This window comes from Coregonus clupeaformis, chromosome 16 (genome assembly GCF_020615455.1).
Source record: "Coregonus clupeaformis isolate EN_2021a chromosome 16, ASM2061545v1, whole genome shotgun sequence".
Taxonomy (NCBI): Eukaryota; Metazoa; Chordata; class Actinopteri; order Salmoniformes; family Salmonidae; genus Coregonus; species Coregonus clupeaformis.
In genome coordinates, this window is record NC_059207.1 from 1,439,496 (window position 1) to 1,465,758 (window position 26,263).

A 26,263-nucleotide genomic window follows, 5' to 3' on the forward strand; every position below is an offset into this window, starting at 1 on the left:
GAATCACCTAACTATGTTTAATTGTCACTCGATTAAATTAATCATGTAACAATTAACTCATTAGGAATTTGGGGCACCACGGAATAAGTTGTTTAACGAGTTACCATCTCCCGAATTAAACTCTTAGAAGCTATATATGTTATATATCGATAACAGTCACTTATTAAATAATGACCTCTTATCAGTCTCATTCTGAACGTCGCATAATCCTTGAACCTGCAAGAACTCTAACCTTATTGATGAATCAGCAATACACAAATTGGCTTAATTATTTATTTACTAACTAACTAAATAACAACACAATACAAACACACACACACACACACACACACACACACACACACACACACACACAGGTTATTGATTACTAACATAATACAATGAAAACAGGTCCCTAGTGGACTGGACTAACAATAGCATGAATGCTTGAGTAGAAGGAGGGTAAGAGTGGAAGGGAGAGACAGAGATTCAAACTATCGTGGTTACTTTGGAAACTACGCTCACGGAAATACAAATGCTTAAAACCCCACTAAACGCTCATTCGGATTAGAAATGCAACATGTATTTACGTGTAGCTGTCCTCGATAGTTGAGTTGATGATGTAGGACTCTGGTTTGCCCACCAGAGATCCAAATGTCCTTGGTAGAGTTTCTTGTCGTAGTGGGGGTTAGAATGGATACTTCAGATGTACCAGCGGTTGTCTGAGAGGGATTGTCCCTCTCAACTCGTATCTTTAGTAAAAGTTCTCTAGACGACTATACATGCCAGCTGCAGACTGAGATGATAAGGTCTAGTGCATTGTCTTCTTCATCACCTCGTGTAGAGGTTGAGAGTTTTAGAGTTTCTCCATTTCAAACGTGTGGAATAACGTCTCACATTTTCTAACCATTTTGTAATGTGTAGCTTCAGCTTCACGCTTCCTGGTCTGGTAGAAAAGCAACCATTTGCAACATCCGGCTTATACCGTAGTATGCTTGGTCTTCCTTTGGTAATGGAGTTGTAGTTTTAAACCATTTCGTAACATTTAGCTCACGCTTCACATCTGCTGGTCTTGTAGAACTTCAACCATTTGCAATGTTTAGCTCACGCGTCACATCTGCTGGTCTGTAGAGTGTCAACCATTTTAAGCTGTGGGGCTTCCTTTGGTAAAGGAGTTGTAGTTTTAAACCATTTTGTAACGGTTAGCTTACGCTTCACATCTGCTGGTCTAATGTTAATTTGTTTTTCAAGGCTTTTTATGCACTCGGGGTAAAAGGGGCGTTCCATCATGTTTGTGCTCATCTGGGCGTGGCCACTGACTGAGAACAAATCAATATGGAAAGCAATCATCTCATCTAGAATGCTAAAATCACATTGTTATCTTCACAAAAGTATTATTATACTTAATCATTCGTTTTATACAATAATTTGATGCAAACCTCATAACTGGGAAGTGTACACCCCCAGAGATACAGTTATGTTGTTCCACCGTCTTTAATGACATCACAACATAGTAACGAATTTGACATGATTGTTCTTTAAGTCGCCACTGACCATTTCCCACATACTTTTAAGTAGGAATATTGTTTCATTATCCACTTTTGGATGTTGGAGTCTTGGCGGGAAGACTTCCTTTGTCTCACGGGGAAATTCCCTCTCCCAATACTACATGGCACGGAAAATAAAGTTTCTGCAAGGAATTTACAACCGGTCATAAAACTGGCCCCCAGGAAAGGGGGTGTTCAAACCTTTGTCTAGCCGGCATCTTTGATCCTCAGCCCATGAGGGCAAGTCATGACACATGTGTTTGACATATTTGATACCGTTCCACTTAATCCATTCCAGCCATTACCACAAGCCCCTTCCTCCCCAATTAAGGTGCCACCAACCTCCTGTGGTGGATACTGGAGCATAGCCAATGTTTTAATTGTCATGCTAATGAGTTTCTTTTGGTTTCTCACAGTAAAAACGTCTGAGAATACTTGAGCCCAAAAGCAAATATCCATTCTCACACTGGAAACAGAATTGTATCTTTGTCTTACCAAGGAAGGTATGAAAACAGGTGTCAATTGAATAGGATCACAGCCAATAATAAGTAACCTACAGGAATAAAATCTCAAATATAAGCCAGTTACTTACTCAACATTCTTGGCCCAGTCCGGGGGGTTACTCAGAGTCATAAAAGCACAGTTGGTCAGAATGGTGAACATGATTAACATGCTGAACATCGTACAGAGACACAAGTCAAGGAAATAACCCAACATGTTCAGAGACACATATAAAGCAATGTCACATCAAGGCTAACTAATAATGAGGACTAGGCCCCGAGTGTTCCCTGACCATAGGCCTTTACCAGGAAAAACTCCATGCCCTATACAGCCTAGAAATATCGACCCAGAGTTTTTCCTGGTCAGGTCACATGGTCAGGAACCACTCAGGAGACCATCTACTAGAACATCTTCTCAAAGTCAACATGCAATTTAGTCACATTTCTCTCATACACATAGTCTAGATCAGGGGTTCCCAAACTTTTTCACTCAGGCCCCCCTTCCAGCATTGTGGAACATTCCTCTTGTTGGCGGAGAGAAAATGTTGCAGGTTTAAAGCTTATTTCCTGCAATTCTACACATTTTGTCATGGGTAGCAGAGAAAATGTTGCCGTTTTAAAGCTAATTTTCTTGCAATTCTATACATTTTGCCATTTCTAATGTCTATTCATGTGATATTTGAGTGACTCAAACATTACAACAATACCTATGGGCTAAATAACGTAGCTAAAAAACATTCTATATGACACCCCACTAGGCCATAAGTATATCAAACCAAGCCTTGATATGGATGTGAAAGGATATGAGTGTACTAAAACTGCAATTGCTATTCTCCGTAGAGGATTGAAGGGGCTTAGGATGTAACACGCAGGAGTGGCGTTGAAACGGAATATTGCCTTGCCACGATTCAATACTATAAACGTCTGAAAGAGAGAGAGAGAAAGAGAGAGCGAGAGGGAGGAAGAGCGAGAGAGAGGGAGGAAGATTTGAGTTGCCCAAATAACATGCAGTAATATGTAGAACACCTTACTGCATGTTATTTGGGCTGACTATGGAAATAAACTACAAGAAGTGACTGTGGATGTGAAACACACCACTCCCAGCTGTACACACCAACACAGCACATTGTCCTCTTACAGTAAATAGAGTCCACTGTTGATGGTGCGCTGTGGCTGTCCTGTGATCCTGTTATTATTGGTGGTGTTTTTTCTGTCTGGCATGCTCAAACCCCAGAGGCAGGAGAGCAGTCAGGCAGTCCCTCTCAGATGGACTCATGATGTGTGTGTGTGTGTGTACCCATGCAAATGTGACTTTCTATGTGTGGGTGTATGTGTATGTGCGTGTGTGTTTCTGTCTAAGTGTGTGTGTGTCTGATCATGGCAGTGTGAAAGTGTTTGGTAGGCTCTGTAAACAGCCGTCCTACAGAAGGGGCTTCTACAGTACATTGTGTCTGGATGACAACATCAAAGACTCAGCTGGGGCCACAGTTCAGCTCAGTTCCTGGCACTTGTGTTGTTGGCTGCTAGTTAATCTTGGCACTGTCTGAGGAGGACCCTTGAGTGTGTTGACATGAACTGAGTGCCCAGAAACAGTGCCTAAAATGTATTTTGGTCTGTTTTTGTTATTCTGTGTTATTCTTTGAAGATGAATCACTGCACCAGTTAATACATTAATGAAACAACATGGAGGCAGCATGAGGACAGGATCCCATGTCGCCGCCTCAGAGCGCAGTACGCTAGCTTTGTTTCAAATTCAGAACATTCTGTGAACTCCTGTGTCATTATTGGTCAGCAGGGGCTAACGTGATTGCCAATGAGTCTTGCAATGTCGTGTGAATGTATCATAATGCTTTTGTATTGAAAAATAGGCCAACCTTAAAGGTTGTAGGTGTGGTTTAGCCTGAGTCCCATATGACATGAAATAGGAGTTGGCAAGACAGCACAAACAGATCTGGAACTTAGGCTAGGTGTGGGTGTGTCCAGACTCCAGACATACCTTCTGATTGGAGTAGAAGGGGTCCAGGTCCTCCAGAGGGGCGGAGAAAAAGCCTTGGGGGACTTCCCCGTAGATGAAGGGGAGGGACTTCCCCGCCTCCAGGTCGCTGTTGGGCTTGGGCCCGTTGTCGTCATCGCTGTAGCTAAAGCGGCCAACACGGGGTCTCCGGGCCTCCTCCTCTGCAATGCGCCTTTCGATGGCGGCAAGCGAGTCGGGACAGAAGCGGCGGAAGCTGTCAGGTCCGGGCGGTACAAGCAGATGTGCCATCTTGTCATCGTGCTCCTTCACAGGGAAGCTTGGGGCTCCGCTAGGACAGGGTGCTGGGGAGAGAGGGAGGGAGGGAGGGAGGGAGGGAGATCAGGAAGGCCCAGCTCCTACATTTAGCCTATAGCACTTGTGCATGACAAGTGGCCTTGGATACACCCAGTACTCTACTTACTGTATGTTTAGACAAATGCTCCCCCATCCCCCTAAGATGAATGTCAAATACGTATTGTGAAGACACAACTGAAACAGCATAAATGGCAATATAATCTTCATTTCCCATGACTTCTACTGTATCTTACTGTACTGTAGCACCATGTTAAGATATACCTGTACTACATCATACACAGAGACCTGGATGGTCGAAGAGATTTAGTGTAGCGTCCCTAATCTTAGAATCTTTCCTCTTAAAGACATCAACGTGATAAGAGCATTACAGCTACAATTGAGAGGGAAACCCTGGATGCCTATCATCCACACACACACACACACACACACACACACACACACACACACACACACACACACACACACACACGCGAAAAGAAGGAGAGACATTAGAGAGGGTTCGTACAGTTCCTCTGCCTGCACTGAACTCTGGGTAGTCTTTCTTTTGAGATGCCCAGGGGGTCAAAGGTGGGGATGAGGGCGAGGTGAGGTGGGGAGAGAGGGCTGAGGCTGGTGACAGCCGAAGAGGGACCTGAACTGATGCAGAGGGACAGTCAGCCATGGCCGAGGCCAACCAAACTGGACATCAGAGGCACTGTTCCAGCCGAATGATGGAAAAATAGAAATATCCCTTTTGTTTGTATGAAACAATACATGCTATTTTTCTGCTGAGAAGGGAGGTGATCACCAAGTTGAAACAGAGATGTAGGTGACCACAGAGATTATTTTAAGCTTCTTAAATGTAATTCTATGTAGGTGACCTTCAATATGCCCCAAGGGTTGTCACTGCCACTGTGGTTGATTTAAAAACAGCCAACTGCTGTGGATAGATCACACTCATTTTGGATACATCTGTGTTGGAAATAACCACTCACTTTCTCTCTCATCATGGCCCGATTCTCCATCAACATCAATCAACGCCCACACACACCTTTCTGTCCCCCTCCCTGCTCCCTCCTTTTCTCTCCCCCTCCCTGCTCCCTCCTTTTCTCTCCCCTTCCCTGCTCCCTCCTTTTCTCTCCCCTTCCCTGCTCCCTCCCTTTCTCTCCCCCTCCCTCTCTCCAAAGGCCTCCCCTGTTTCCTCCAGAGGCCCAGGGAGAGATACAAACAAGCGCTCCCCTAAAACCCAGGTGGGCCATTAGAACAAAGTACCTTTAAGACAATAAATATTCAGAGGCCAGGGCAATGGGGCCTCCCTGTCTGGGAGCAGGGGCCAGGGAATAGGACTGTGTTCCCTCACCAGCTCCTCTCTCATCACATCTGTAACACTGTGATCCTCATTACACAATGGTTCTACTGACATAGCCTTCACTATCAGTCTTTACCATTTCATATTTCTGAAACAATAGCGGAGCTGCAGTTCTGTCACCTTAGCAACCCTATATTGTCTGACTTATGAGGCTACTACTGACACATGGCACATCCAAAACAGTGGCACGGCAGCCAGCATACACTTCCATGGGGCTCTTAGGCCAGCCGAGGAGGGATCTCATTTGCGTTCATCAGGTTAGCACCATTTGGTTTCTGATTGCCGTTTGAGCAACTGAGACCAAAGTAGGTGTTTTCAGAGCTGATTGGTGTTTCTACACACCATAACTAACATTTCAGCTAACTATCTATTAACCCTAACCATAATCCTAGCAGCCAGTTGCTTATCAACAGATAGTTTGTTGATCGTATGACCATCGTTAGAGCATCTACAGATGGACTATCAGGACTATCCAAATAAAGTGTGACCGAAATCACTTTTGTTCTAATTCATGGCATGGAATAGCCCTATAAATGGGGAATTACAGCAACCTCATATATCCTATGGTTCTTTGTAGCCGATATCTGTGTCACTGTGTGCTAGCTGGCTTTTGTCATGGGGAACTTTATAAACACATCTGCTTGTGTTCTAAAGACAGCCTGGGGATCCACTGCTCTGATGTGTGAGTTAGTTGACAGCATGCCATCTAAGAGCCCTATGAGAGGTCTGCTACACCCTAGGCTAGTACACACTATTGAACCAGTCTCTGACGGCTTGTCTTGCCTGGAGTCAAACAACACCGCAGACACGGATTATTTCTATACTCTAACAATGAATTAAATGGAATCTCCAGTTCTAGCATGCATCGGTAGCTAGACTGTCTGGTATGTTAGGGTTTTTGAATGGACATGACATTTCAGAAGACATTTAAAATTAAAAGGTAGTCGTGGGTGGATGGCATTTTGTCACGGTTTCGGCCGAGGCTGCTCCTTCTCCTTGTTCGGGCAGGCTTCGGCGGTCGTCGTCTCCGGAGTACTAGCTGCCACCGTTCGTTGTTTCTGTGTTTGTTTGGTTTGGTCTGTTTTGGTACACCTGTTTCTCATTTTGTCTTGATTATGTGTCCTTTAAGTTCTCGTTGTTTCTGTCTTGTGGTTGTGTGTAGTTGTTCCTTGTCAGCTGGTGATTCCAGTCAGATAGTGCTCTATTTTGTATTAGATAGAGAGTCCGCACTTGTTGTGCGTGTTTTGCATGTATACGCTGTGTGCGTTATTTTTCTCGTGCCTCCGGCTTTGTTTGTAGCCGTTCTTTTGTGGACTTTACTAAAGTATTTTGGACTAGCATCTGTGTCCTGCATCTGATTCCTACACCACACCTACGCCCGCTCTGACACATTTATCCAAATAATGTTTAAAATGTCAACCTCCACATTTAAAAAGGTTGTTTTAATATTATGATGTCTGTCTCTGATAGTGATCAATATCACAGCTAGAATATTGTCAGATCTGTTCACAGTTACACGAATCCCTCGAGGCTCTATGTAGGCTATTATAAACACATAAGTATGCAGTCAAGACATACATTAAATCAATACATACTGTTATTATATCAACACATTAAATGTGACATATGAGTAGTAGTAACCGTTCATATTAGTACTTATTGCTGCGTAGCCTGATTTTCTCTGAACACGTCTGCTGTCCATGGTGCTGAAACGCGAATCAACACAGAAAACACACATTTGGGGCTCATACACCAAACGGCAGACAGAAACCAAATGGTAAGCTACTAACAGGGACACCAGTCACCACAATATTCAGACATTTTGTCATCATGAAACGCTTAGCCAAACACATGAAGGTGTGAAACAAGTTAGAATCGATTGATGGCTAATACCTCCGTCTAGACAAGTGCAGTGGTTTGCTTTTACTGACATTATGTATCGAACAATAAGCACAGGTTACAGGTATAATCTGAAAGAGAAGGTGAGGCTAGTAGCCATACCTTAATTGTCGTGGATTCAAAACGAGCAGGGGAGGCGGCAGCTGTCGCCATATTGACGTATCCGTGTATTTCCCCGACTTTAGCGCTTCTCATTTGTAACATCTCCACCCTGCCACCACCATCTGACACGCACATACGTCTCCAAAAACCGAGGGACTCAGATCATATTTGGAAAGGGCGAGGAACATTAAGTAACAACAGTGGCCATCTCTCTCAATCACCACAATTCCCGAAAACACAGTGACGTGAGTGAGTGACTAAATGTGTTCCCAAGCGCGCGTCAGCCACCCAACTGAATGGGTGTGAATCTCTCACAGTGCCTGGGCGTGCCCTTACCCTTACCAGTTATTTATTCCCTGTAATGGATCCACTATGGATGCTATTAGCTGAAATATGGGTAAACATTTGTATTTTGCTACTACATTATCTATGTAGCAGTGTTTAATCTATAGCCAGGATAATATCTTATTTCTATGACAATAGAGACATCTAGCCTAAGTTATAGCCTAAGAAGCAGTGGTGCCATCTATTTTTCAATTATCGAGACATGACCGCAAATGACTCAAGCTATTTGGACAATATCCATGGGAAATATTATCGTGATCAACGTTTGCTCAATGCGGTCCTGTGTTTGAGTAACACACATTTAGAGACCACAAAATCCCTGCCAATTTGGATAATGCATTGCAAGAAATTGATATGTAAGGCAAATCTGTTAAACAACAGGCTTCTTGTCATTGATATTTATTACAACAATTTAAATGATCTAATTGCGACACCCATGTTAAACTAAAGTAAAGCCATAATTTGGCGATTATAAGAAAGAAGCAAAGGAACGTAGTCTAAAGAATAGACAAGCATTAATTGTCTATGGCAGGGGTTCCCAAACGTTTTCACTCGGGGCCCCCAATGGAAACACCCCGCGCCACCTCTATTTCTATGCGCACAAGCACTATTTATGGCAAATCAACATTTTAGTCTCCGGACTTGAACCCCATTGAAAACCTGTGGTTTGAGTTGAAGAGGTCAGTCCATAAGAGTAGACGAAGGATATCAAGTATCTGGAAATATTCTGTATGGAGGAATGGTCTAAGATCCCTCCCAACATGTTCTCCAATCTCATAAAACATTAAATGTTTTACATTTGACATTTTAGTCATTTAGCAGACGCTCTTATCCAGAGCGACTTACAGTTAGTGAGTGCATAAATTTTTTCATGCTGGTCTCAGTGCCATTCTCTTCTCAGGGGGAGGGTGCTAGAGTATTGAAAACAGGGGTGTTAGTCTTTTTTGCTCGTCTTTATCAAGGGTGCCAATAATTAAGGACCTGGCTTATTGGCAATTATATCTCTGGATGTCTGACAGGGGGCGCTGTTTTGAAGGCACCACACAGCCATTTTGGTTCTCCCCCTCCATTGATTTGTTAATGGAAAGTAGGAAAGGAGAGCAAATATTGTTTTAGAGTTATTTTTACTTCAGTGTAAATTGGCCCGGGAAGTGTTTCAGATATTTCCCCTCTGTCTTTGAGTGTATTGAGAAAGAATGGTTAAGAAAGTGAGGAGGGAGGGAGAGAGAGAGAGAGAGAGAGAGAGAGAGAGAGAGAGAGAGAGAGAGAGAGAGAGAGAGAGAACTCCATTGCTCTCTGAATCAGCATTGTGCTGCTGGATCAAGTCTTTCCATCTAGCATTTAAAGGATGAATAATGTTAATGCAATTAAGCCCTGGTAATCACTCCGTAGCCAGCCATTTCCTTGAAGAGCCTCCTGGTCTTGCTACACCAGACTGCAGCACCAGCCAGGCACCTCCTCCTGTCTCTACACTACACAGTCTCCAGGCCACCTGCCCATCACTCAGGCCCAACAATGACGTCTTCTTTGAGTTGCCTGGCATTTGTCAACAGGGACACTGAAATAATGGTCAGGGAGGGTTGAGTGGTTGGGGGTCTGCTCTGCTGAAAGCCTGGGAGAAGTGTGACCAACAGGTCTGCTCTGCAGCGTATGTAGCAGCTGACAGATAGAAGAGCATCAGAAAGCTCTGCTATCTCATGCTGGTACAAGGTTCAGAGAGGTGACCACCGAGAGAGAGCGGGATAATGAACAGGTCTCCTATTAGCACGGATTTGAAAAGCTACACTGGCTACAACGCCTCTCATTAGCACAACAGAGAGGGGCTGTGGCTGCGCTCCTCGGAGGGGCCTCTATGTTCTCTTCAGCTCACCTTCCTTATTCAAATGTCATAACACATTCAAGTTCAAGGCAAGTCGCACAATCTGTTTTCAAAACCCCGGTTTTTAGTGGAAAGAGGTTGTTTTGTGACTGACTGGGCTAATGTTGAGAGTAGAGAGTGTGTTCAAAGTCAGGTGGAGAGGGATGGGAGAGGAGGAGAGGAGGGTAAATAACTGTAATCTCCACGTGTTTTAAGTGGCACACAGAGAGGAACCCTGGTGTCTCTAGCTAGCTGTGAGGCTGGGCTGTGACTGGCTGCCCTGGCATTCCCTGGCCGCCAGCCCGCAGCAGATAAATGGGCAGTGCCAGGGGCACAGAGAGATCAGTGTGATAGCGTCATGATAGCATACACTCACCATCCAGTACAGGGCTCAGGAGTCCCTGCATTAGAGAGGATAATATTTTATTTCCATGACACTATAGACATCTAGCCTAAGTTATAGCCTAAGAAGCAGTAGTGCCATCTATTTTTTCATTATCGAGACGTGACCGCAAATGACTCAAGCTATTTGGACAATATCCATGGGAAATATTATCGTGATCAACCACTATGGATGCTATTAGCTGAAATATGGATAAACATGTGTATTTTGCTACTACATTATCTATGTAGCAGCGTTTCATCTATAGCCAGTCACAAGCTTGATGTAATCCTTGCTTACTAGGAATATGGGACCAAATACTACACTTTTGACTACTTTAATACACATAGAAGTGAATTTTTCCCAATACTTTTGGTCCCCTAAAATGGGGGGACTATGTACAAAACGTGCTGTAATTTCTAAACGGTTCACATGATATGGATGAAAATACCCTCAAATTAAAGCTGACAGTCTGTATTTTAACCTCATAGTCATTGTATAATTTCAAATCCAAAGTGCTGGAGTACTTTTGGAGCTCACTGTATATTTTTGGAACGTTCGTTCAAATCAGCTGTTCAGAAATATGAGGCAGAGACATAGGTTACATCATCATATTGATCTAATTGGTTGGTTGAGGGTTCAGAAGAGGGTGAGTAAAGAGAGAAATGTGAATGTGTGTGAATAACATGCGCAGAACGTGATTTGGATCCTTAGATTTGAGAAATAAGTTTCCAGAGGGGTGGGACAGGGCCTAAAACTCTGTATTCGTAGCCTCGGCCTAAAAAGAAACTCCAGCACACTGGTGATCCTAATAGTCCACAGATTTAATGGAAGTCCTCTCCTTCAATTGCACCAATCTGAAAACACAAAATATAATGGCAGAAATCATATTATTTTGCTTTCCACCTATCCAGCCGTTTCATTCAGATCAATGCAGAAGACAACGGACACAAGGTCAGGGTGCCACTGTAGACAATTTAGACACAGGCTCTCTTCCAGATGGGCTGTAGTGAAGTGTGGGTGAAAAGGCCTACTGATCTGTCTTCTTGGCACAAGCCAGACTTGAGCATTCTAAAGAACTACACTGCCAACTGAAGAGCAACATGTGTTCACTCTGAAGTGGCACTCAGGGAGAACCAACAAGCAGTGTGTGTGTGTGTGGAGGGAAGCTTGATAGCATACCTGTACCATTTTGCCACCTGAAGGGTAGCCACTCTGTGATTCTTGCAGGTCCCTGCCCTCTGCTGGTGAATGTGCATTTTTACAACAACCCAAGAAAGCAGTGTGCCACCAATCTCCTAATTATCCATCGCCATCAAATACACAACAAACCCCTCACATGTCAATATATACCTGAATTTAACACAGAACATGACATTTTCATTTTTCAATGCTGTCAGAGTGAATAAAAGGCTGTAGTGTTGGTTGCCCTTGGCGCCCATGTGGAGTGTCTGACTGTTGTTTGACATTCACCTGGCTCCTCATCAAGTTCCTAAAGCTGCCTGTCATCATGGCTACACTGTTCACTTCTCACTACCGTCTCTGTGATGAAAGTAAACCGTGTGAGTTTTTGTCACATTCACGTGCACACAGACACACTAACACACAGAGGCACCTATACACACACACACATGCATACACTCACACACCACACACACACATCGACAGACACACCCAAGACTTCAGCCTAGCATGACTTTCCCAGACTAATACACTCCGGTTTCTCCCAAACACCTTCTTTATAAGCCTCAAGGCATCTGATCATAACCTGGACCTGCCATTCAAAGTGACCACAGGTACAGTACCAGTCAAAGAGTTTGGACACACATACTCATTCAAGGGTTTTTCTTTATTTTTAAAAAACTATTTTCTACATTGTAGAATAATAGTGAAGACATCAAAACTATGAAATAACACATATGGAATCATGTAGTAACCAAAAAAGTGTTAAACAAATCAAAATATATTTTATATTTGAGATTCTTCAAAGTAGCCACCCTTTGCCTTGATGACAGCTTTGCACACTCTATGCATTCTCTCAACAAGCTTCATTAGGTAGTCACCTGGAATGCATTTCAATTAACAGGTGTGCCTTGTTAAAAGTTAATTTATGGAATTTCTTTCCTTCTTAATGCGTTTGAGCCAATCAGTTGTATTGTGACAAGGTAGGGGTGGTATATGCAAAGAAAAAGAAAAAAAGACGATTGTCACAATATGACATTCCACACATATTAAATTCTACTCGAGTAGAAGAAAACAATTGAAGGTGTCTGGAATGTCATGTTGGGACTAAATCTTTAGTTGTTTATCAGGCTGGCAGTACATCTGACTGACCTCACTCTGCCCCTGAAACAATGTCAGCTATGTGACTGAGGCGCAGCTCACGGCTTGTGTCCCCTCTTGGCATTTGGCTGTGACTCTGCTAACATTTTCATTAGAGGGCTAGTGGTGAATGTGAGTGCCTGGCAACAGCTTGACCCTTACAGCTCTGTGATATTTAGGGTTATATCATGCCATAGTACTCAGGGAATGTTGGGAGTTAGTTAGCCACTCAATACACTTTAAGTCTACTGCACTTCCTGATTATTCCAAGACTGAACAAAAATAGTAAAAACTGGATAGTGAAAATTCGGAATGAATTGCCTCTATACACTTTTAAGGAATTGTGCTTGCTTCGGTCAAATGTTCATTTATTTTAAATTGTTTAAGGCTGTTCATTTACTCAGATGGTAATGTTTTCTGACTAACCCCATTTTGCTGGTGGACGTGTGATCAGGTGACTGTACAGGACAGGAAACCTGTAGGAGTCTAGGGGGTACACACACAAGCCAGAGTCAAAACTTCCTGAGTTACCTCTGACCTATTCAATAAACTGGCTAAAGTAAACAGTGCATTGCGATAACAAAGGTATGGGGGAAAACAGAGGAGGAAAATGAGTTCATATTAGGGACTTTATGTTAGAATTACTGACTCTATTTCCTCACCTATAGATAAGACTATTCACTATGGGGTCAGAATACAACGTTTTTCAGAACTGTTAATCAACATGGCCACCACTGTTTGAAGATGGATACGTTTAGATCTGTGTGGGTAGGCTGTAATAGTAGGGGAAATATATTGATTATCATTCTAAGACAGCCATCTAAAATGTTTAGTGTGTGTGTGTGTGTGTGTGTTGTGGTGTGTGTGTGTGTGTCCATCTCACAGATTTCAGTACATAAACGTTAGTGCATACCAGATAAGTGATAAGTGATCTGTAACAATGAAATGTAGCCAATGCAACACATTTAAACAAGTAGCTATTTACTAACTAACTGGTGCAGGGAATCTCCATTGTTTAACCACCAAATAAGATTAGAAGATTACAGTCAATGTGGACATGTGTTCCTGGGTTTAATTTGATTAAACTCCCACTTGGTGAGTGACTGCTACTGTGTAAATTAACCTGTAGTATAGGGACACAGTCCCTCTCCTGCCATAGTCCAGTCTGACCTTGTGTGATAGTATTGAACCCAGCAGAGCCTCCAAACAGTAGATTACTACTCCCTCAATGGTGCTACTTTGTCTCCATAAATCACAGGCAAGGGTGTGTGTATTCATTAGTTGCATTCCGTTGCAAAACCGTTTGTCTGTTGCATAGCACTTTGCAGAATAAACCGTTTGCTTTAGGAAACAAACGGAAGCAAATAGAGCAAACGGAACTAAACGGGGAGGAACCTACATGAATTTGTACAATACAAACTCTTGTTTTCATTTGGACTAAAGGGTTTTTGTTGCAAAACGTTTTGCAACAGACAAAACATTTTGCAATGGAATCTGACAAATGAATACACCCCAGATCAGTCCTCCCCATTGATGTGAATGCATTCTAGACACAGAAATCAGAATGGGTTACCTTCAGTATAGGATCACCACACAGGACAACATGACTAACGATGCAAAGATGGCAGCACACAGACCTATAAGCCATACTGTATAGTCTCTAGTCCAAGCAGGATGTGAACGGTACAGTAACTAAGAAGATTAGAAGTGTTTTTACTAATGAAAAGGACTACAGAGGGTTCCCCCACTTGAAATAATGCCAATAGGATCACTTTGGGTTCACTAGGCTGTACAGGACTGTAGGGTCTAGGTGTAGACAGGATAGAGTGTGTGATGTCAGAGGGCTGGGCAGGGCCAGAAGGTTCAGTCGGCTGTCTGCTAAACAAGGATTACAGAGCAAGGAATCTCTCCCTCTCTCTAATTATCTCCCTCCATGGTGGGGAAATGACAGTCATGTTGATGGAAGATATCTCATTTCTGGACAGAGAGAGGTAAGGATATTGTCTATTTCAAACTGATTTGTTGTGTATTTGATTGTTGTGTAACTGCTGGACAATGTGTTGGGACAGGGCTTGGAGAGCAGTAATCCGTCCTGCTCTTGGAAGAGTAAAGCCTATTCTGGTTTGTATTAGCCAGTTGACCAACATGGTCCAGGCAGGGCTGCATTTAACTATGTGCTTGGTCTATTCAGAGTATATTTGGGCTATTCTAAAGAAAATAAAAATAGGTGTGAATTTAAGTGTTTAACCTATTCAATTAGGTGCCCTGATGACTACTATCATTCAGTTGTGTATTGGTTTAAGAGGCCAGGTCAGAAAGGCTATGAAGTAAAACGTGTTTTGGTTATGTAATTTAGATGTTCACAGGAGCCCCTAGCACATTCTTCCACATTGAATGGAGGGCAGGCATACCCAAATTGTTGATGGAGTCCTACAACTATAGAGCTTTCGCAATTCCAGAGAGCAGCACTCACGCGTTGCAATATAGGAACGTGGTGATGAACAGTTACTCACAGCTGCTGAGAAAGGCATGCATTGTTGATCTCACTTCTTTAAATACTATGGGCGTTGTCTGATATCAACCAGGGGTTTGACACTTTGTACGCGTACACCAAAACGTTAAACAATACCGCACAAGTGTTTGTGTTCGTCGACGCTGGTGCGTGAATATTAAGGTCTCCCTTATTTGACGAACGTGTACAGAATATCCGTTTCAATGTTGTCTCGTAAGTAATTTCATATCGTTGTAGTTTGTATCACTTTTAAACGACAAGTAGTGTCAAATGCGCACACAGTCAAAATCCAGTAATGGTCAGGTGGTCAAGTCTGGTGACAATTTCAAATTAAAACAATTTAAATGTATTTACTCTTGCTGAGTAAGTCTTGTAGGATATGTCCATGTTTTTGTCTGAGAAAAGGTGAACATTGTATAATTCACTTCAGATACAACGTGTATGAACAGGAGGTGCATTATGTCAAGCACTTGGATGTGTGAGTAGCCCCAGCTTTGTGGATGAATGTTTTTTGTTTTTTTCAGAGACCATGAGGGGATGGGAAGGGTTTATTGGGTTATGCCCAGAGGGGTTCCTCTCTCTCAGGCATTTAAATGTCATCTCCAAAGTACTTGTAGAGCAGGAACAGGACATTTCACACAGGTACTCAGAAGTCGGGGCCAGGCAAGACTTAGTCTGTGATACACTGTATATACAAAGGTATGTGGACACCCCCTTCAAATTAGTAGATTCAGGTGTATAAAATCGAGCACACAGCCATGCAATCTCCATAGACAAACATTGGCAGTAGAATGGCCTTACTGAAGAGCTCAGTGACTTTCAACGTGGCACCGTCATGGGATGCCACCTTTCCAACAAGTCAGTTCGTCAAATTTCTGCCTTGCTAGAGCTGCCCTAGTCAACTGTAAGTGCTGTTATTGTGAAGTGGAAACATCTAGGAGCAACAACGGCTCAGCCGCAAAGTGGTAGGCCACACAAGCTCACAGAATGGGATTGCCAAGTGCTGAAGCACCTAGCGCGTAAAAATTGTCTGTCCTCGGTTGCAACACTCACCATCGAGTTCCAAACTGCCTCTGGAAGCAACGTCAGCACAAGAACTGTTCATCAGGAGCTTCATGAAATGGGTTTCCATGGCCGAGCAGCCGCACACATGCCTAAGATCACCATGCTCAATGCCAAGCATCGGTTGGAGTGGTGTAAAGCTTGCCGCCATTGGACTCTGGAGCAGTGGAAACGCGTTCTCTGGAGTGATGAATCACATTTCACCATCTGGCAGTCCGAAAGACGGATCTGGGTTTGGCGGATGCCAGGAGAACGCTACCTGCCCCAATGCATAGTGCCAACTGTAATGTTTGGTGGAGTAGGAATAATGGTGTGGGGCTGTTTTTCATGGTTCGGGCTAGGCCCCTTAGTTCCAGTGAAGGGAAATCTTAATGCTACAGCATACAATAACATTCTAGAAGATTCTGTGCTTCCAACTTTGTGGCAACAGTTTGGGGAAGGCCCTTTCCTGTTTCAGCATGACAATGCCCCCATGCACAAAGCGAGGTCCATACAGAAATGGTTTGTCGAGATCAGTGTGGAAGAACTTGACTGGCCTGCACAGAGCCCTGACCTCAACCCCATCGAACACCTTTGGGATGAATTGGAACGCTGACTGCGAGCCAGGCCTAATCGCCCAACATCAGTGCCCAACCTCACTAATGCTCTTGTGGCCGAATGGAAGCTAGTCCTCTCAGCAATGTTCCAACATCTAGTGGAATGCCTTCCCATAAGAGTGGAGGCTGTTATAGCAGCAAAGGGGGGACCAACTCCATATTAATGCCCATGATTTTAGAATGAGATGTTTGACGAGCAGGTGTCCACATCCTTTTGATCATGTAGTGTAAGTCATCTACCACAGTCACACTTTTAGTTGACTGTGACATCAGCTTCTCACAGGATGTCATCTCCTCTCCTCATGTTGAAATTGTCCCTCCTCTGTTAGGAGATTCACCTGAGATTCAGTCAAGTCCCAGACTCTGGTCGCGTCTAGACCCCTGGGGAGGCTCCATGGAGGAGAAGGAGGAGAACCCGCTGGAGAGGGAGCATACTCTAGCAGTGGTTCTACCAGGAGGCCTGGAGAAAACAGCCACGGTACATGGGAGGTAAGAGGCATACAGACAGGATCATTTTTCATTTTCATCTAAATCAGATGAATTCTATAGAACTAGACTCCATCTGGAAATCACCTCTCAATTCTGTCCATTTGCTCTTCAGTGGAGCCATACGAAGTCATACTGTGTATTTGGAATGGATTGACTGAGTACGAAAAAAGTATGAAAATGTATGCACTCTCGATAAGAGCGTCTGCTAAATGACAAACATCACTAAAATGAATTTTAAACCATGAATATAACTCTATACTGTATACACATGTAGTACACAAGCACTGTGATTGTATCTCTACAGTAAACCTGTGATGGACCTACTGGTCACACTCTGTGCCCAGTACCACCTGAATCCATCTGACTTCACCATAGAACTCCAGTCAGCCAATAGAAACAACATCTCCTTCAAACCCAGCTCTCTCATTGGAGCCATGGAGGCTCACAGGATCCTACTGAAACCTAAAGGGGGAGAGGAGAAGATAAGGAGGCCATACGTGCCAGAGGTATATACTGACAAAATGCATCTATACACACAAACACACACACACTAACCAATCTCCATCCTAGGTCAGTTTATGTACTGAAGGGATGCTGTTTCCTATAGGCCACTGTACGTCTGCTGATCAACTACAAGAAGAACCATAAGGCCGTTGTGAGGGTCAACCCTAGAGTCCCGCTGGAGCAGCTCGTGCCTGCGGTGTGTGAGAAGTGTGAGTTTGACCTGGAGTCCACCATCTTACTGAGAGACAACAGCTCTGAAGAACCTTTAGACCTGACCAGGTCCCTCAATGACTATGGATTGAGGGAACTGTACGCAAAGGACACGGCAGGTGAGAGATGTTTTTATGTTACTCTGCTTTTGAGTTTTGGTGGCACTGGTAGTAATGACATAGTTGTTTCATACCCAAACTTTTGGAGACATTTGGCTGTGTCTACAGAATATTATTTACCCACTGAGTTCATAGTGTATGTATACTGTAAATATGAAAATGCTAACATGGATGTCTTTTTCTAATCTTGAACAGCTGTCAGTCCTGCTGTCAGTCCTGAAGTGGTTATCACACTACCTCTCCCCGAAGGTACAAAACTTTACGAAAATGTCTGAAAATGTCCAATTTAAACAATTAACACATTGAATTAGAATACAAGTGTTGTATGTTCTGCTGTTGCTATTTCTTTCTCCTAGAAGCACCTGTTGGAAATACACCATGTAAAGAGAAGAACCGGAATGAAAAAGAGAACAGGGGATTGTTCGGCTTATTCAGGAGAATTAAGAAGAAACCGGAAAAGGTACTTTTATTTTACATTTACGTCATTTAGCAGACGCGCTTATCCAGAGCGACTTACAGGAGCAATTAGGGTTAAGTGCCTTGCTCAAGGGCACATCGACAGATTTTTCACCTAGTCGGCTCGGGGATTAGAACCAGCGACCTTTCGGTTACTGGCACAACGCTCTTAACCACTAAGCTACCTGCCGCCCCTCTCCCAGAGCTTAGCTTTACCATTGAACGTAGGCATTGTGTAAGAAATTGATTTTTGACTTTGACTAGATCTGTGAATGCAGTTGTTTTTTCTCAGCCGTGCTAGATTTGAGTGTGTGGTAGGATTTCAGTGTACACTTTGTGATATGTGTTTTTGCTGTGGTCTTCTTCTAAAGGGTCTCTCAGTGAGTGCCCCGGCCTCGCGTGGTCTGAAAAACCAGCAGGTGGCCAGCGTCAGCATGAACACCCTGGTTGTCCACTCCTCCAACACCCTGCCCATGGACAACGCCAAGAAGAGACGGGCACCAATGCCTCCCATGGCAGGCTCCCAAAGCGTCCCAGCCAACCTCAACGTCCAGCCGGTGATCGACTGGTGGTTTAGGGATTAGGATTTAGGGCTGTGTCTCGATACTCTTTCATGGCTTCCTTTGCTTGTCTGCTTTGTTATTACCACTAATAGAGTACCACAGAATGAGTCATAATACTCATAAAACCTAGCGGTCAAACAAGGAAATGGTTCCAATCGTTTTTCCACCATTAATTTTTCCCATAGGGGATTTTAGAAACACTTAAAATTAGGGCTGTGTTTCGTGTAGGCTTACTCTGGCGTGACGTTTTGATAACCGTGTAAATTTCTCTAGGACAAGGGGACTTTTGTAAATATATTTGCCTGTATTTACCCCCCAAAAATGAAATGCTGATTAGCTGCTAATGTGGCTATCATAAATAACTACAAATGCCATGATGATCTGGACGAGACTGCCGAATCGAGGCAAAAGTAAGAATCTCTGGATTAACTATCCAGTGTTAGCTAAATGTAGTAATAAATAAATTGGCTTTACATTTCTTTAAATTGTCAATTTTGTGAACTGTCTTGTGCAAGTGTTAAATGTACACTACCTGTTAGCAAAGATGTCAGCTAGAGATGACATGCAGGAGCTTGCAGGGATTTGTAGTCTTACATGATGTCTGCTAATTAGCATTTTCAAATCTGAGAGTAAATAGAGCCGATTTATATTGATAAAAGTCACCTTGTCCGAGAGAGATTTACATGGTTATCAAAACATCACGCCAGAGTAAGCCTACACTAAACACAACCCTTATTTTAAGTGTTTCTAAAATCCCCTATTGGGAAAAATGAACGGTGGAAAAACGATTGGAACAATTTCCCTGTTTGACCGCTAGGTTTTATGAGTATTATGACACCTCCACTGTGGGGCTCTATAGGTGAAAGGACAGGGGAGACTTCCACCATATTGATTTCACCTGATTATGCTCTGCAAGTTTAGTGGTTGGAGAGAAAAGGAAGCATGTCAATACTATTGAGACTCAGCGGTAGATATTAGACTTTAGATCGTGGTTCCAAATCATTGTTCCCTGACCAGTGAGAATGTATGGGGGATTTAGAGGATCCTGTGTTAAAGCTGTGTTTTGTTTCTGGTGTTTTCCAGTTGACCTCTAGGAAGAAGAGGAGAGCCCCCCCGCCACCCCCCTGTGCCCCCCCACTACCATCCTCCTGTGTTAACACGCACAACGGACCACCCCAGGACCCTGAGATCAAAGGTCAGTCATTTTGAATCACTAGTTGACTAGTAATCTGAATGGACTCTCAGTGCTGTAATATTGAGTTAGATCAGGGATGGGCAACTTTGATGGGGGTGGGGGCCACAAAAAAACAGAACTCATGAGGGGCCGCAGGGGCTCGTGGGTCTGCGTACCCACATCATACATGCCCCCACCCCCAACTTGCGAGTAAAACATTTTAGTGGCCCCACATGTTACAGCGAAGAGAAACACTTTACGTTTTAAAGTTCATTTCCTGCAATTCTGCACATTTTGCCGTAGGATGGAGGCAAATGTTTGCAGGTTTTTATATGATAACTAATGATCAATGGGCCCCTCCCCGGTCAGTAATTCGACCATGCTTACTTCAAGTTTAGATAGCTGGCCGCTAGACTAACTTACCAATCTAAAAAATAAAAATGCTGACATGGGCTAATTGAGTGACTGCTGATGCACAACCAAATTCTGAAATTGCACCTTGTGTATTCTATGATTCTAACTCTCAACAGTAAGTTGAGACCCCGACTGAGTTCCTTTTTTGAAATAGGTCCGCGGACCTACAGTACAAAAGAGCCCCATGGGCTGCCAGTTGCAATCCCTGAGTTAGAGGGTGGGCTCATGTAGAATCATGTACTGCATATGGTGTCTCATCTGTCCTCTAGTGGTCAATATTTTTGTGGGCTCTTTCTGTTGACTCCTATTCTCCTGTTTGACTGGTTGTCCTGCTTGGCTGTTGGTTCTCCTTGGCAGTGGTGTTTATCTGTAGGCTGTTTAGATCCAGACTGAGCTCCCAGTAGGCAGTACTCTTTAATCCTGGTACCTGAGCAGGATTGTAGACCACTGTTCTAAGCAGTTTCCCTTCTTTCTCCCCTGCAGACGGCGTGTGAGAGCTCTGTCCTCCTTTCCTCCTCTTCCTCTGTGCTGCTCCTCCTCCTCCTTCTGTTCCACACTCCTCCTGTCCCGTGGTGAACTGTTCTTCCTCCTCTCCTCCATGTTGGTTTTTGGACTGTCATGTTTGTCTTCTTTATAATCTCTTATTTAATTTTTTCTATTTAATTTGTTTCTTTTGTAAGCGTATTGTGCTTTTACCGCCTGTGTAACCTTTGGTTTAGATGGTAGGTTTCTCAGTACAGTAACACACTGCTTTATTTCCTGCAATATCATAACTGTGCCTTCTAAAGATATGCTTCCAAGAACACACACCTCACAGCGTAAATGAATGACTTACTTCACAAGTTCACCTTTGTATGAAACCATGAAGGGATTTGGTTTTATTGTCTCCAAAACGTATTTTCTGTTGTTTTTTTTTGTTTCTGCTCCCCAATTGACATGTTTTCTACCATTCCCCTCTTTCTTTTCAATCATAGTTTAAACTACATCTGTTAAGGAGGTACTTTTTTCTAAGTCAGACATAGCTTGATATTCCTTGTGCAAATAATAATTTTGTCATTATTTTACAAATGTATTCATTCGATTTCAATAAAGTGCTCTCTCACTTGTTTTGTCAGAAACTGGGCTGTGTGTGTCTGTACTGTCTAACATGAGTTACAACCACCTAAGTACTAATTTCAATCACAATCTAATCTACAATCATCTTTGCACCCTTATTTCCTATATTGCAATCCTCAGTTACTCAAACCACCTAACATCCTAACAGTTTCTGTCTTTACAGGGAATGGAGTGTCACTTTACACACTGGAGGAGGAGATTGTAGAGTGTGAGGAGGACCTGGACTCCCCATCCTCTTCCCCAAACATCTCCAGCCCTTTGACTCAGCCTCGAGTGCCCCCCACTCCCCCTTCTACCCCCTCCACTACCTCTCGTCCCTCTAGCACCTTTCCACCCTCCAATCCCTACCATCCCTCTCCTCTCTGCCCTCCCTCCCCTCCCTCCATAGGGGAGATGTTAACCTCTTTCCGGCTTTGTCAAACCCGGGCCAAGCTCAAGCATCCTTCGTTCCCAACCCCAAGACCTGTCAACTCCACCAATGGAGGCTCACCTGGGTCCTTGACACAGTCTGGTGGAAGTCAGGAACTCCGTCCCCTCTCTTTGCTCCAACTGAAGACAAAGGCCTGTGGTGAGGCTTGGAGGAGTCCCGGTCTGAGGGAGGGGATGACCACCTTTACCGTGGTGCCCCGAGGGCAGTCCCTGAGGGGGCAGAGGGACTTGGAGGTGGACCTGACCCTGTTGAAGACCCAGGCCTCAGACCCAGCCCAAACTATTAATGAACACTCCAATGGTGTTGCTGAACCTGGGTTGGAGCTCCACCAGACAATGAAGGAAACACCTGTATCGCTGGAGAAGTCAGAGGTTGAGGGATCCACCCCATTGCCTGATATGGATTCTAAACGTTCTCCTCCAGGGTTTCCAGAAGGTTTTACTGACTGTGTCATCAGTCCTCCAACCGTGTCTAATCCTAGCGAGCTTTACCAGACCGCACCAAATTCACCAGTGGTAGACCCACAGGAGAGTCCAGAGATAGAAGCCCAGGAGGAGTCTGCATCACCCACAGATAGTCTAGACTCAGAGGTAGCAGTCCAAGAGGAGTCGGAATCACTCTCAGAGATACCCAACCCATATGCAGCTGACCTGTTGGCCCACACCAATGGAATACCTGGAGATGAGGTGACCTCAACTCCTGAACTACTAGAGAGCAGGGGATCGTTCTGGAAGCCCAGGCCGGTGATAGATGAGGCAGAAGAGGACCGTTTCTGTTTCCCTCCTCCCCCTCCCCCTGTGTGCTATGATAAGGAGGTGGAGGTGACAGAGCCGACCCAGTTACGAGTGAGGCCTCCTGGGGGAAGAACTCTCCGCCCTCCCTCTTTTCCTCCACCTTCTCTTCCTATACTGAGTCGTACCTTCTGTGAACCAGCAGAGGGAGACAATCAGACCAACGCCCCTTCTTCACCCAAACCGAACATGATTCATTTGACTTCACCCAAACCATACGTGCCTCCCACTGCAGCCAAAACCCTGGCCAGGAAAACCGCCATCCCCTCCTGCTTTGCCCAGGCTGTGGCTCTAGCCGTCCGTAAGTCCCAGTCCTCCTGTCCCCGGAGGCCAGCACCAGACCTGCTTCCCCCCCGTTCGTCCCTCTCCGGCTCCTCACCCTCCTCTGCCTTACCGCTAACCAACGCGGTGAGTGATGATTTTGACCTGCACTGACACGGTGATGACATGCTGGCATATTGCCATTGTAGCAACTGGATTGGACTCAACTAAAGCATTGGTTACTCCATCATACTACGATGTGGTTGCTTCTATACATCAAGTTGCCATTCTTAACTTTCATGATCTCTCTGTGAACCTCACATGTTCCACAGGTGAACTCTTTACACCAGTGGAGGCTGGTGGGAGGAGCCATAGGAGGATGGACTCATTGTAATGGCTGGAATGAAATAATTGGAACGGAGGCAAATATGGTTTCCATGTGTTTGATACCGTTCCATCTATTCCATTCCAGACATTCCAATGAGCCCGTCCTCCTATAGCTCCTCCCACCAGCCTCCACTGCTTTACACAGGAACGACGGGAAAGTAATATTTATAGAGTGTACATTCTACAGTGGGATTTTTTCTCTCTACGAAGACATCATTTGTTACATTAAATGGCGACATACGCCTTTCTAAACAATCCTGCCAAGCTGTCTTCTGAGACACCTTGATGTTTGTCTGTTATCTTCATGTGTATGTGCAAAATGTGGTATATGGCCCTGTAGAATACGTCTGTGGACACGCTCACACTCTGTGTGACCTGGTGGAGGAAGGACCTAATCTAAACTGATGATATTTTTGTCTCTTCTGCTACAGGGGCCATAATGGCTTCATAGTAAATCTGTGAATGGAAGTTCCTGTTTAGGGTGAGGCAACTGCAGTGAAGTAGAGCCGGCCACCACATAGTCACATGACCTCCAAATGGACCCCACTTAGAGGTTGATTGACAAATTCCAAAGAAGCCCCTGTTTTGCACTGGGAGTCAGCACGTTATAAAAACAACGATTATCCAAGACTTCATCCAAGAGTTTGGTTAGTGTACAGGTAATTTTATGTTCACTGAATGTATGTTTTTGTATTATGCTACCTGAATTAATTGGAGGCACTGCTGCCTTTTCTTATGTTAAGATATTTGACTTTTATGTGAAAGATGTATTTCTTATTTGACCTTGGTAGTACAGTATTTATGGGATCTACATTTTTGTACTTGGGGTTTCCTGTTTCCTCATTCGTGTTGAAATGTGCCAAAACTGAGATTAAAAAATATCATTCTCTTTTTGTTTGTCAAGGACTGAACTCTGAAATAAGACAACTTAAAATGCGCATTTTTATTTTGTTACGAATCATTCTGTACTTATCACACCTTTCTGAGTGAATAATTCTATATATATATTTCATGTATCATTACTATAAATATATAAATAAAGGATAATCAACTAAAGTGTGTTGCTTTCTTTTGCCACTGGAGGGCAGGAGCACACTTCACAAATAACTAATGTACAGAACCACTGAGTGTTTTGTGATCCACACTTGATAAATTATTAGCATTGAAATATCCAGATATTTAAGAAGAGCATCAATTATCATAAATCTGCTTTGTCTTTACTGGTTATACTTTTTTAAATGCATTAGTATGTTTTATTTCATTCCTTCTTGAAATAGCTTACCCATTACTGAGTTATGGTTGGTATTTTACAAGGATATTCTGCAGGGTGCCATGTTTAGAACATTGCAGGAAGATATGTAATATTAAATGTACATGATGTGAAATAAATAATGTCCTTGCTATGCATTCTATGTTAAGAGTGTAACACATTACTGAATAAACCCAGATAATAGACAGTGTTAAATATTGTACTGTTGACATACTGTACCCCTGCCCGAGGGCTGCACTGTGTAACAGTATGCATGGGTGTTGAGTGCATCCACAGTATATTGATTCAGCTTTGGCCTTAGAGAGATAGACTGCCAGCAAGCAGCCGTCCCTACATACAGTCAGACCTAGCCAGAGCAGATACAGCCTGTGGTTAAAGCCTCTTACTACCAGACCAGGGCCGAGTGCTGGGATACACTCCTCTCCTCTAGCTTCATCCTTCTCTCCACCTTAGGAGAGGATGGGGGGGGTGATGGGAGGTGACCTCTGACCCTATCGTGTTTCCACGGCGATCCCCCCGGAGGATGCGTCCTGGCCCTCAAGGGCAGCGGCGATGTCACGCGGCCGTTGTCATGGAGAATGCCATTATCGCCCCTAAGGGAGAACACGTCTCAAAGGTAAAGGAGAGAGAAGGAGACACACACACACACACACACAGACACTGAAGCTACCTAAAGATATCCAGTACAAGTGACAACTCTGGCATTCTCCTTCTTGTGATGAAAGGTTGCATTTCAACGTGGGCTATGATGTTATACACTACATGACCAAATGTATGTGGACACCTGCTCGTCGAACATCTCATTCCAAAATCATGGGCATTAATATGGAGTTGGTCCCCCCTTTGCTGCTATAACAGCCTCCACTCTTCTGGGAAGGCTTTCCACTAGATGTTGGAACATTGCTGCGGGGACTTGCTTCCATTCAGCCACGAGCATTAGTGAGGTCAGGCGCTTATGTTGGGCGATTAAGCCTGGTTCACAGTCGGCGTTCCAATTCATCCCGATGGGGTTGAGGTCAGGGCTCTGTGCAGGCCAGTCAAGTTCTTCCACACCGATCTCGACAAACCATTTCTGTATAGAACTTGTTTGTGCACAGGGGCATTGTCATGCTGAAATAGGAAAGGGCCTTCCCCAAACTGTTGCCACAAAGTTGGAAGCACAGAATTGTTTAGAATGTCATTGTATGCTGTAGCGTTAAGATTTCCCTTCACAGGAACTAAGGGACCTAGCCCGAACCATGAAAACCAGCCCCAGACCATTATTCCTCCTTCACCAAACCTTACAGTTGGCACTATGC

General features: G+C 44.0%; 2 protein-coding genes across 6 annotated transcripts in view; one reads left to right on the forward strand and one right to left on the reverse strand.

The window, feature by feature from the left end:
- Window positions 1-7,981, reverse strand: part of LOC121558130 (sodium channel protein type 2 subunit alpha-like) — a 37,067-nt gene extending 29,086 nt beyond the window's left edge. For both annotated transcript variants that reach the window (XM_045225540.1, XM_045225541.1), the window contains exons 1-4: window positions 7,705-7,981; window positions 4,023-4,342; window positions 2,832-2,950; window positions 2,119-2,208 (exon numbers count right to left, since the gene is read on the reverse strand). In XM_045225540.1, the coding sequence (XP_045081475.1) occupies window positions 2,119-2,208; window positions 2,832-2,950; window positions 4,023-4,289 (476 nt within the window). In that variant the 5' untranslated portion in view covers window positions 4,290-4,342; window positions 7,705-7,981. The remainder of the gene's footprint in view (window positions 1-2,118; window positions 2,209-2,831; window positions 2,951-4,022; window positions 4,343-7,704) is intronic.
- Window positions 7,982-14,430: 6,449 nt separating this feature from the next.
- On the forward strand, window positions 14,431-25,073 carry LOC121558105 (protein cordon-bleu-like). 4 transcript variants are annotated; one of them, XM_045225544.1, is made up of 10 exons: window positions 15,203-15,336; window positions 17,111-17,270; window positions 17,575-17,776; window positions 17,878-18,103; window positions 18,299-18,352; window positions 18,460-18,563; window positions 18,931-19,116; window positions 20,206-20,317; window positions 21,975-23,455; window positions 24,127-25,073. In XM_045225544.1, the coding sequence occupies exons 1-10, from the start codon at window positions 15,327-15,329 to the stop codon at window positions 24,133-24,135; spliced, it is 2,544 nt and encodes an 847-aa protein (XP_045081479.1). In that variant the 5' UTR covers window positions 15,203-15,326; the 3' UTR covers window positions 24,136-25,073. The 4 variants fall into 4 exon arrangements, with proteins under 4 accessions (XP_045081480.1, XP_045081479.1, XP_045081477.1 ...); XM_045225545.1 differs by lacking the exons at window positions 15,203-15,336; window positions 24,127-25,073 and adding an exon at window positions 14,431-14,602 and having other exon boundaries at window positions 21,975-23,793; XM_045225542.1 differs by lacking the exon at window positions 24,127-25,073 and having other exon boundaries at window positions 21,975-23,794.
- The last annotated feature ends 1,190 nt before the right edge of the window (window positions 25,074-26,263 follow it).